This window comes from Diadema antillarum, unplaced genomic scaffold (assembly GCF_040938485.1).
Source record: "Diadema antillarum isolate AM-2024a unplaced genomic scaffold, OU_Dant_1.0 seq00000348_RagTag, whole genome shotgun sequence".
NCBI classification, from domain to species: Eukaryota; Metazoa; Echinodermata; class Echinoidea; order Diadematoida; family Diadematidae; genus Diadema; species Diadema antillarum.
The window spans coordinates 836,976-849,831 of record NW_027271358.1 but is presented as its reverse complement, the minus strand read 5'-3'; the positions used below and the strand labels follow the sequence as shown (position 1 = coordinate 849,831).

Below are 12,856 nucleotides of genomic sequence, written 5' to 3'. Positions count from 1 at the left end.
TTTCAATTTCAAAAAAAAATCGAAAAGTAAGAAAATATTCAGATACATTATGAATGGCTAAATCATGGTATTTTCACCTTTTGATCCACGTATGCATCTTCTCTGGACATGCTGGAGATGAAATAAAGGGAAGGTGTGTTCCCTCTCACACAAAGGAGCTTTTGTATTTTAAGAATTGAAATTTAGCCATCTGGTGCATACTTTGGTGGTATATGTACCTTTTTTGTAAAAAAAAGAGTAAGAAATCTAAATATTTAGATGCAATGTGAATGGCTTAATCAAGGTACTATACAGTGCTGTATTTGTCACTTCTTTATATGTGCGTCTTCGCTGTGTCCCTGCCATTGCCTACTGTAAAGTTTATGGAAGTGGAGGGGGATCATTTTTAACCATTTTGAGCGGGTTCGTAAAAAGAAAATCTATCAAAAATGCTACGCCATCAGTACTGTCTCACAGGTGTTGGTCAAACAAGAGGCAATTTGATTGATTCTTATTGAAACATGAAGGCATCAATCTTTGTGATCTTGGTCCATTTTTTCCACAACACCCGCAACAATATCCTGCAGCACCCCCGCTCGCCATTTTGATTTTTCCAACACGTCTTCGTGGCTGACCGTCATGCCGCTGTGGTAGTCGGTTATCGCCATGTTGGTCACCAAGGCCATACCCAGGGTCCTCATCCCACAATGCCTTGCGGCTATGACTTCTGGCACTGTGCTCATTCCTGTCGAAAAAAGAATAAGATATGTTAGACTTTATATGGTGAATTGACTTTTAAAATCAAGTGTTCGATATCTTCGAAAATAACAATGAAAACAATGATGATGATGATGATGAGAATGATAGTAATAATAACAATCAAATGATGATAATAGCAATAACAATAGTAATATTCATAATAATGACTGTGATGATAATAATGATGATTATAATAATAATAAGGATAGACTATGATAAACAACTGCTAGTACAAATAGTACATTCCTTTTTAGGTTAAATGATTATACATTCCTTACTAAATGTTGACACTTAAATTGCAGTAAATTACTGTTTATCAATACGTATTCTTCATACAACATGTATGTGGACATTCTTAGCTGAATCTATGTGAGTCAAAACAATGTCAAAAAGCCAAAGAACACTGACCTTTGACACTGATCTTTGACCTATCACTACTATCATGATAACGCAAACAATAAATTCTGCCCTGTTCACTGTCAGACAGGTCAGACAAGCAAAAATCTATGAAATGGGGGCATTAAGTTAAAACCCTCAAAATTTTTGGTGATAGCGCACTCGCTTGTTCTGTCCAGGGACGTAAACCTCCCTGTTCTGTCTATATACTCGATCTTGTAAGGTCTTTAAGGTCTTTAAAGGTCCTGTTTTCCTTTGGGAGCAGTGATTAAAAAAAGTTCAAGATATCACATTTGATGCATATGTGTTGGTCTGTTGTATCACAAGACATCTTACCATAATTAATATATTTTTTTTTGCAATAAAGCCTATAAGGAAATATCAGTATTTTTCTCAATAAACCATAACTGTTGACAGTTTAATCTTGAAACATTTTTATCATAACTATTGTTAACGTTTTGTGTATTTAGCAATATTTAACATCTATTATAAGGATTCAAATTTTTACAGTGATTGTTTCTATCCCTATAACTCACATTTTAGAACTATTTCAAAGCACTAATGCTGGGTTCTCGTTTCATCTGCAAATGGTAAATTATGCCTTTAAGGGTCCGCTTTGTGTTCGCGTTTCTAACCACATTCTGTTGAAGAATTCCGTTCACATTTTGTACAGAAGCACGATACACTCCGGGAATGGCCAAAAGACACTAACCTTGCTTCCGACGTGTGACCAATGAGAAAAATCTCTGTGGAATGGGGGTATAAGCCATGATAAACCTCCATACAAGTTTTCAAGAAAATCCGTCAAGAATATGGATGGCATACTAGAGCGCACACAAAAATATATCATGCTTCTGAACTTTAAACCAGTAAAAGACGGAACATTGGAGGCAATATCAGTAAAAATTATTAGGTCTTAGATTCAACTAGGATAAACGTCTATATAAAATTTGAACAAATTTGGTCAAGAAATGTGGCTGGTGTATATAGAGCACAAACAAGTAGACCCTCAAAAATCTTTCTTTTTTTTTGTATAAAGACGGAACAAGGGAGGGCGCTATCCCCAGAAGTTCCGAGGTGTGTGTGTGTGTGTGTGTGTGTTTTTTTATAATACTCGTACACCTCCATACCGAATTTGAATAAAGTCGATTAAAGAATACAGCCATAGACCACACAGAAGACATGGACCGAAATGTGACCTTTAACCCTCTAAAAGGCAAAGAGCACCGGGGTAGCAGCATTAAAAACTCTGCTGAGTCTTTGTTCTCATGAATTCTCATGAACATTTGAAATTCATGAGATACCAGGAATGTAAAGTGAAATTAGCGATAAGACAAAAGAGAAACATTCCTATACGAAAAGTCGTAGATGAGCCATAGATTCACTGCCTTAGTGAAATACAAATATTTTCTGAAGGTACATTTTCATCGCAGTATGTGTCTTGAATTTCCTACCGACAACATCGGCTCCGATTGCTCGAAGATACCGGCACTCGGCCGGGGTTTCGTAGGTTGGGCCGCCGACCATCACATACACGCCCTGTTTGATGATCGAAGACACGTGAAGGTTTTCTGCCACCTCAAGAGTCGAATCCCTGAGCTCGGCATCATAGGCGCCGTTCATGGCAGTAAATCGACCTCCGAACCTTTTATAGGGAAATGGTATCATGCGGCAATGAATTTCTATGAGATTTTTTTTTGTACAATATGATTAGTTTCGTCGCTCTCTGTTTCTTCTATAGAATAGCTCTTCTTTTTTTATTTCTTCAGTTCTTTTTTGTTCGTCTGTTTTATGTTTGATCTTCTTCTTTTCTTTCTTTCTTCAGCCTGTGAAATGCTTCCTCTTCTTCATTCTAGTGGGGGCTCTGCGGTGTAATGGATAAGACTCTTGGCTGATACCCTTTTCACGCTACTCACCTGATCACCTGGGAGATTCGACGGGAAATCAAACGTTGAAAACCCGAGGAAAAAAAATCTTGCATACAGTGGACTCCCGTTATAACGAAGATCTCGGGACCGGCAATTTTCTTTCGTTATATCGAAAGAAGCAATAAAAAAAGAAATCATAGAACGAATAATGTAGCGGCCTGAATTTCTCCTTCGTTGTAACCGGAATTTCGTTATAACCGTGTTCGTTTTAACGGGAGTGAACTGTATATTCACATTGTCATAATGATCATCATTTAGAGTAAGATTTTATTTCAAATGAATAAAAAGGACATAAGAATGAGGTCACGTGGTCACCTGTCATCATTCTCGCCTGTGAGGGGGTTGTTTCCGGAGAGTGTTGGGATGCCGATATGATCGATGAACAGCATGATATCCCCCACCTCGTAGGCGGGGTTCAGTCCCCCACAGGCTGCGGTGACAATCAGTGTATCTACGCCCAATAATTTCATCACACGTATCGGGGCGATGACCTAAGTTGAGACAGAGAGCATTCTCACATCACACGTATGACGTAGATAATTGTTTTATTATTCGTATCATAAATTGTAGTTATCTCTATGAACTCTCTGGTTGCCGATATAACAAGCAGTGGTGTGCAACCATGATCCGTTTCATTATTAGTATCTTTGCTGTCCATACATTCAACCATTCGTTTCTTCCTATGCAATTTTACATGCATACAGAAATTGACATGTATTTTCATTTCAGTCGTGAGTTTTACTTGGGAGCAATACCCCCTCTTGCTCCATCCTTTTCATGATAATGATACTGTACAACCCACATCCTTTTCGTTTTGCGGTTAGGGAACGGGGGGGGGGGGGGGTGGGGACACCAGTGATGATCAGTTCCTACCTTCCAGATGGGGTAGCCTTCATAGAGATGAAACCGCCCCTGCATCATCACCACAGCCTTTCCCCTCAGCTTCCCGAACGCAAACTGGCCAATGTGACCATCAACTGTATTCAAACGAGAATAGAGCAAGGTAAGTGTAAATATCTCATTCATCAAAATAGATACTAAAGAAAAGAATTATGCTATTGAAGACTACTGCTAAACTTTGTGGTTTTAAAGCAACTGTAATTATTTCTCCAACGTGTTCTGTAGCAAAGGCTTCTCTTTTCTTTACCTTAACGTAACAAAATATGAGCCTAACAGAGATGAAAGTTCACAATCGATTAATATGTTTGATATTACAAATATAATATGAATTTAAATTTCTAAAGGCCTCCTTGTGCATTGGCTGGTTTCCGTATTTGTTATGTTGCTGTGTTTTTTTTTTATGATTGTCGCCAATTATCATCTTTAATACTTGACTGATCTGAACTGAATCTACTCACCATAAGATTGAATGCTCAAACAGCATGCATGCAACGTGGTAATATACACAGTTAGCACGATGATTGAAACTGATGTTGATATGCATTACGACGTCCAGTGATAATTCTTTACACAGTCATATCTCAGCTATTTCAGCCCAACCTACCAGTACTGACGGGAAAGCTTTGAATCTTCTCGTATGGAATATTGTGTCTCTCGTCCAATTTGTCTGCCATCCCCGTGAGTCCACTGCCGCAGATGATGCCGATTTTCGGACGATGCGGTTGCTGTGATAACAGATATTCTGCCATGGCCTTATAGTTCTCGTATGTGTACCTGACGACGATGAAAGCACCATTACGGCAGACATCATTTTTAAATCATTTCCTTTACTTCGCCGATATGGAAAATAAAGATGAAGAATTCATTATCAAGACGATGATAATAATAGTCATGGAACAAGCACATTATTCAATGCACATTGAGAAATATTATGCAATGGAAACTATAACAACAATGGTGGCGCTATCCCACTACTATTTACAGCATGCATCCTCTTCTCAGTAAGGAAGGAGTTTAAAGGGGACCTCCTGATGATTTTCAGACTTTTACATTTGAACAACTGTAAATTAGTTATCCTGCATGAGTACAGAGTTTCACAATTTATTGTAGCTGGGATGAGAAATAAGAATGTTTTCAAAATCTGTAACAAATTGCAATGAACAAGGATGATGACATCGCAGCATGATAAGAATGCATGAGTTGGGGCTCAAGGAAGCAGAACAGAAGAAAAAGGGATCCATAGATACTGCACAGGTGAACTTGTTAAGCAAGATGTATTGTAATGGAATTACACTGCTACATTTCTGAAATAATTGAGGCTCGTATGTCATCAACATTGTTCAGTGTGATTTGTTTAAGATTTTTCTGAGTATTGGTTTCTTTGCTCAAGGACCACAATAAATTCCACATTTTAATGTATACACGTAGCTCTCGATTTGTGTACTACATGATGTGAAATTATGAAAATCGTCTAGAATGCTTTGTCACTGACTGATTGCTGACCGAAACTCACATTTTGTTAAATTCCCTCAAATGAGTAGGAAAGTTGTTCGGCAAATGACATCAACATCTCCTTTAATCTGCATGTCTGGTTGTGACAGATATCACTGTTTCTTTAGAACATGGAACTTACAGATTTATAACTAGCTTAATCTACATCCGACCAGATCTATGTGGGTATTTTTAAATGAAATTATGATAACTGTTAATAAAGAAAATTATAAAGATTTATATTTATATTCATATTTACATTTAATAAAGAAAAGGTTCTGGAGCAGCCTTGACAACACTCTCAAAGATACTCTGACTTTTCTTTCCCTTTAAATCAAAACTGAAAAAATATTCTCATCCTCACAAAAACAAATAAATAAAAGTCATCCTCATAAAAATAAACAAATAATAATAACTAAATGATAAGTATCTTTTTTATATTAAGAGTTTGTGTTTCACTATTTGGCAATTGTTATTGAATTTCAAGTTTCTACCCATGCCTTGGCGACCTTTCCTGAAAACCAAATTGTAGACCACTCGTTTTTGTTTCTCTTTTTTCTTTGTTATGCCTATGTTTAATTTTGTTTTCCTGCCTGTTCCGTCCCTGCTTTCGTTCTTGTCCTTGTCATAGTCCTTTCTTTCTGTTTGTTTCGCCTGACGTCATGATATCAAAATCATCATACATGGAGTCCTTGACGGATCTTGAGATGCCCTCATCTTCTAGAGTAATTCACAAAATTTACTAGCTATGCTTCTCTAGTGAATTCCTCTTTTCCATATATAGAGTTATGAAATAATATTGTATTGCTAACTTGTTTATTTATCTGAATATAACAATAATGTTGTTGTTTTATTGAAACGTATGTGATGCAAAGTTCCTTAAAATATTATGTTCTCATGTAAGCGTTATATATATTGCTTTGTATTACTTTATGTGGAAATAAAATCACTTGAATCGAAATTGAAATATGTTCCTACATTCGTTAGTAGATGTTAACATTCGTTTATTGAACAATTCTGTTTGACAAAAAAAAAAGTAGCTGAATTCTTTATTTTTGTATAGTAAACTACACATACCTACTCATTCATAGCTAAACTCGCATGATGAATAATAGTTTCCTTGATGATGTATTCTTACTAATTATTAAGACCAAGAGATATCTTACTGACAGATATAAGGAACCATTTTCCAATATCTTATGTTTTGATTTTCATTTGATTTTCGTAATAAATTTGATTCATTATATAAGTATGTTATTAATGATGATTGCGTTCAAATTTGTGAGAAGTAAATGCTGCAAATTGGAATGTAAAAGATAGTGATGTAAATGTTGCATAATGATTTCTTTTTAAGGGACAAAAATACAAGAAAGTGTTAAGAAAAAAGTCATGGTTTAATACGACGTCATAAAAACTATGTCATACGAATCATATGTATAAAAGACGTTTGAGAAATAGTTCTTAAAAAGATATGACAAAATATGAACTGTTACAAAACAATGTAAGTCAAGAAACTGGCAATATGAGAAGCACGTGGAAGATTTTAAGGAGCCTTACTGGCTCTGGAGTTAAGAAAAAATATTTTACCCATGACTATTCATTGAAATGATGGAGAAATGACTGAGAAATGTGCAATAAGATAATGCATTTAATTCATATTATTGGAGGTATAGTGTGGCAAGACAATACCATTATGATGCTCAATGTATGCAATATCTATGTTTACAAAAACCAGGTAAATGCCTTTTCCTTGCCATGCAGTCCTTTAGAGATCATTGAGATTGTGCGTAATATAGAAGATTTAGAATTTAGAAGAGTCCAGGTTTTGATAATGTAGATGGTGAGTCAATAATAAAGTCAAAACGAAGGAAAAAATACAGTATCAATACGGGCACTCTGGAAAATATTGCCACTGACGAATGGGGCAATTTTAGCCCACTTTGTCGGGAAGCTCAAGAAGAGTAACATTATTAGTCTATGCAGTGGTTGGAATGCCTATAGGTATCTTAACTAACTCCCCAGAAGTTCACATAGAGCTTTGGTCACGCTAATTGCGTGGAAGAGAGATCACCCTTTCAGGTGATGTTGGTTATTCCGAAGTTCGTTAATCTGAACAAGAAATTAGATAGTTCGTGATTCCGAAGATCGTTAATCCGAAACGAAATAAGGCGCATTATTCCGAAGGTGCGTTAATCCGAAAATGAAATAAGTTTCGTTCTTCTCAAGGTTCGTTGATCCGAAAACAAAATAAGGGTCATTATTCCGACGGTTCGATAATCCGAAAATGAAATAAGATTCATTATTCCCAAGGTTCGTTAATCCGAAACGATATAAGGGTCAAGCGAAGGTTCGATAAACCGCAAATAATAGAGGTTCGGTTATCCGAAAATAAAAAGAAGGTGAGTACTAATGAACCCTCTAAATCATAAACCTTATTTCGTTTCTTTTTCTTTTTGATTTCCGGATTAACGAACCTGCGGAACAACGACCCTTATTTCATTTTCGGATTAATGAACTTTGGGAAAAATCTTATTTTCGGACTAACGAACCTTCGAAATAACGAACTGTATACTGCTCTTACACCCAATTATGTACCACTTATCCTCTCCATGAACCATGTATAACAAGTCCAACAGCAATGCGGTCTGATACACTGACACACACACACACACACACACACACACACATATATATATATATATATATATAATAAAACAAAAGTTTCCCACATTTCGCAATGTTATCCCCACCCCTGTTCTTTAGTGTAATGGAGAACCTACAGAAAAAAAATAATGTTTGCGATATTTGCTTTTTGATCGTTCTGATAATAATAAAAACATGAATGTTTAAATATTTGACTCTTCTTAAGTTAGCTATACGTGATATCCAATAGGCGTAATCAGTGGCAATGTGAGTTGTCTTATCATTAATGAGTAGTACACGTACAAAGATCTCAAAGTCCGACGTTGTCGTTTATCTAAACATAACTATAGTGATGGCTTATTGTCAAGGTAATAAACCTTAAGCCGACATACACACAGATGTGAATAACTGTTTGAGTACAACAGATAAAATGGAAGACATACACATTCTAAAGCATGTTGATATGATATGTTGTACAAATAATACACACCAGTGGGGACAGTTTACATATAGTATGAATTACCGACACATTGTACCTTTGGAACAATCTAATACGTCCGCATCGATTATCGAAGGCGTTTTGACTGTTTCGAAGGTAGCGAGTGTGGGTATTAACTATTGTACTAATGCGCGAACAAAACTATATGTATGATTTGTTTTATAAAACGATGAAGCAGATCCTCTAAAGGATTTCAGTTGTATGCGTCTTTATTTCTTGATAGCCGTTTTCGTGAGTAAGTTTATCAAGGTAAAACGATGAAATCTCGCCTAGTTGTCGCCACGTGAAAGTGCTAGTGACCGGTCATTGGCAAAATTACGTGTTATGAAATATACAAGCCTGGTCACGTGTACGTTCTTGACCAATCATTCGATGAGGACCTGCTTCATCTTTCTATCATAATCTAGTTTATACAAACATATATCAAAGTTCTACTCTAACCTTTTTTGGTATCCCATTCGGGCCACAGAAAACGTCAAATCTAATTTTTAGTGGCAACACAATAAAATTTGAAAGCCCGAAAAATAAAGAAAAACATCGGATAAAACATTGAAAAAATGACGCAATAACCATGATCATTAGATGGAAAATGGCAGGTATGATAAAGGGTTTCAAATACTTCGTGCTTTGAATAAGAGGTAAGAAAGTAAGAAATGATATGAAATAATTCAACAAAATGGTGATATGATTTTAAACCATGATGATAACGTGAAAATTAACTGGCATATTAAAGGGATTCAAATGTGACGTAATATGACTAAGTTCACTAAGTCTAACAGAGTTAATTCATAATTGAATTGTGGTATGTGCATGAGAGAGGGAGAGAGAGAGAGATATTCGTATACAATTACAGTAGATAGACGATGAAATAATAACCGTCCTTTACATTACAATCACTGCCAGAGAAGATGCAGTTATCCAATTCGTTTTCAGATACAATGTATACACAGTATGTATTCCACCGATGACATACAACTTACTTGGTTTCCATGTTGTTCTTATCCGTCAGTTTGTCTTTATGTGCTTACAATGGGTTTCCTATTGCTGTTTGACCACCAGCCACAACGTTTTTCACTCTACAACTTCGGCGAAGGCGATACATTATTGAATGTTCCTCCCCTCGATTAACCCCGGGTACGCCTGAAGAAGTTAAAACTTCTGAAGTACATGATAAAAAAAAAGTCGTTCGTGCATGTTGTAACATGTCGCATTTATACGAGTTCCCCGCAATTAAACAGAAAACTTTGATACCAGTTGACTTTAGGAGGGTGTGATACTGAACTTGGAACTTGGTTATATACAAGGCTGTGTACCCAATACTTTTTATAGGCCTATTCATGAATGGTTTAATTACATAGTGCATTCAATATCAGTTCTAGACCGGTTTATACTGGTGATGTTCGTTGTTGTCAAGATCGTTATTCCGAAAGTTTGTTATTCCGAAACACACAGATTTAATAATATAACTATAGGTCTTCGTGTTGTGGCATTAATTCGTTATATACGTTTTTCAGATTTAATATAACTATAGGTCTTCGTGTTGTGGCATTAATTCGTTATATACGTTTTTCCGAAGGCTCATTCATTCGAAAATGAATCAAGTAGGCCCTAAGGTTTTTTTTTTAATTGATCAAGCGAAAATAAAAAGGGTAGGTACAATGCAAACCTTCGGATTGGCCCAAGCTTCGGAATTGAACCTTTTTTTTCGGATTAACACATTTTAAAAATAAAGAACTTTCGGAATTACGAACTGTAACCGGCTTTTGCATTTTGTGCTGTGATCGACATTGCCACACTTTTTATAAAATATTTGGATTTTTCCTATAAAAAGGTGAGACAAATAAATATTCAGAGAAATGTGAATAGCGGATTCTGCAACCTCATCTGAGTTATCACTGGGTACTTAAATCTGTCATGATGGAGGATCGAGCGGGGGAAGAGTTTAGGTGGGGGTATCCTCACTTACACACAGAATTGAAATCTAAAGAAAATATAATGAATACTTTTTGCAGAATACATAGTATTGTAAAAACTGCTGATCGCCAAAGTGTATGCCTCCTGAGTCTATGAAGGGACAAGACCGAGCGAGGGGAAGGAGTGAAAGGGGGCATCCCCCTTCAACACGTCGAGGGAGTTTTGCATTTTTGGAATTCGAATTCAATGATCTGGCGCACACCTTTGGTGGAATATCTGGAAATTTGTCAGTCAAAAAAAGTGTATAATAGTCTATGAAGGAGTAAGGAAACGATGCCTGTGGGACGAGGTATCCTCCTTGAGGGAACCTCTGCATGTTTATAATTGAAAATCAGCGATCTATAGTGCACACGGTTAAAACTTGTTTAGAAACTATCGATATTAATAAGTGTATAATAGTTTTTGGAGGGTTACCAAGCAGATGGAGGGTGTGGGAGGGGGTATCTCTCCTCACATTACACGATGGATGCTTACCTAGGGTTTGGGAGGGTTTGGGAGAGGACATCCACCCCCCCCCCCACACACACACACATACACACGCACACACAGAGAGAAAAGAACTTTTACATTTACATAATTTGCTTTTGCTTTTAGAATTCAAATCAACAATCAGGCGCACACTTTGATGGAATATTTTGTAATTTGTCGATTCCCACGAATGTACTATTATCAAATAGTCTACATGGTCTATAAGAGACTCGGGATCCCAAGGGAATATTCTCCCCTCCCACGCGAGGGACATTCTACATGTGCACTGTTTTAGAATTGATATTCATCGACCTGATGCACACATTTGGACGAGTTTCTATCAAAAATGTATTTTCCCCTCGAGAACTGAGTGGATTCTTGTACATGACTATTGTCATATACCCCCCCCCCCCCCCCATCTTGTGAGCTGGGGGTATGTATACCTATTTAGACTTTTTTCCTAAACAGCTAGCCAAAAAAGGAGAACTCCAGCTGATTTTAACATTTTAACATTTGAACAACTATAAATTGCTTGTAATATTGGTGCAGAGTTACAGAATTCATATTGACTAGGATGTAAGGAATAAGAATGTTTTCAAAATTTATAACAAATCACCATGCACAAGGATAATGACATTGCAGCTTCACCATATGAATGCATGATTAGGGGCTCAAGGAAACAGAACAAAAGAAGAAAGCATGCATAAATTCCACACAGATGACCTCGTTAAGCAAGCGGTATTGCATTGCTACATTTCTGAAATATGTGAGCCTCCTACTCATGCATTCTTATGGTGAGCCACTGGCACCACCATGTATTTTTATGGTTAAGCTGTTACCTTGTTCTGTGTAATTTGTTTTGGGTTTTCAGCGTACTGGTTTCTCTGTTCAAAGACCACAATTAATTCCACAAATCTAAACATGGAGATGTCGATATCTGTACTTCATACAATGACATGAAATTATGAAAATCACCCGGAATTCCCCTTTAATCATTCTCCACACAATTTCATTTACTCTGTAAGTAGTTATTTGTTGTCTGAGAATGACAAAATAAGCCCAACGCACACTATAAGACTTTCGGTCGCACAACTAAGCGATTTTGGATTTGAAATAAACAAACATGTTTATTCTGAGGCTATTGTATAATTTATGTCGGATCCAAAGTCGCCTTGTCGTGCAACCAAAAGTCGTATGGTGTGGGGCAGGGTTTATTCGTACTGACACACAGAGACGGAGACACAGAGACAAACACACAAACACACACACAGACACACACACGTATTTATATGATTTATTTAATTCACGTAGCACTTTAATAGCCTATATCACATAGTATACAAACTGTTCGCAAGGTTCACCCTGAAAGACAAACTCTTCTATACGTCTATTTTGTTTTCTTGTGACAGACAATTACAGAAAGCTAAGTTGGCAAAATGTCTATTTACACTTTGGTATTTGCTGAGCACTATCTAGGACAACTAAGGCCACATTTTAAAGAGTTATATGTAATGTGCCATAATCAGGTCACGGGACATGAAGTACATTGTGCGATATAAGATATCAGTAAAAAGATATCAGTAAAACAAACTATATTTGCGAACTTTCAATACAAGGTCTTTGTAGGCTATACGACACTTTGAAACTCCTTCAAGTTAGCTTGAGCAACATGCATATGGAGAAGTTGTACACAATCTGAATGTAATTATGAAGTTTCTGTCAACATCTTAAAGGACAAGTTCACCTTCATAAACATAAGGATTGAGAAAATGCAACAATATTAGTAGAACACATCAGTGAAAGTTTGAGGAAAATTGGA

At 36.5% G+C, this 12,856-nt stretch overlaps 1 protein-coding gene across 1 annotated transcript; it reads right to left on the bottom strand.

The window, feature by feature from the left end:
- Positions 1-225: 225 nt before the first annotated feature.
- Positions 226-9,785, bottom strand: LOC139731006 (purine nucleoside phosphorylase-like). Its single transcript, XM_071641881.1, has 6 exons — positions 9,576-9,785; positions 4,567-4,736; positions 3,936-4,039; positions 3,378-3,553; positions 2,589-2,779; positions 226-724 (listed from the first exon to the last, which is right to left on the bottom strand). Exons 1-6 carry the CDS (start codon positions 9,584-9,586, stop codon positions 510-512), a joined length of 867 nt encoding a protein of 288 aa, XP_071497982.1. The 5' UTR covers positions 9,587-9,785; the 3' UTR covers positions 226-509.
- Between the last annotated feature and the right edge of the window lie 3,071 nt (positions 9,786-12,856).

What these genes read in the sequence shown, in the direction of transcription:
- LOC139731006 (XM_071641881.1), bottom strand. An exon ending in AAGCTTTCCCGTCAGTACTG is followed by an intron (nt 4,040 to 4,566) that starts GTAGGTTGGGCT and finishes GTTTGAATACAG; the next exon opens with TTGATGGTCACATTGGCCAG. An exon ending in AATCGGAGCCGATGTTGTCG is followed by an intron (nt 725 to 2,588) that starts GTAGGAAATTCA and finishes TTTTTTCGACAG; the next exon opens with GAATGAGCACAGTGCCAGAA.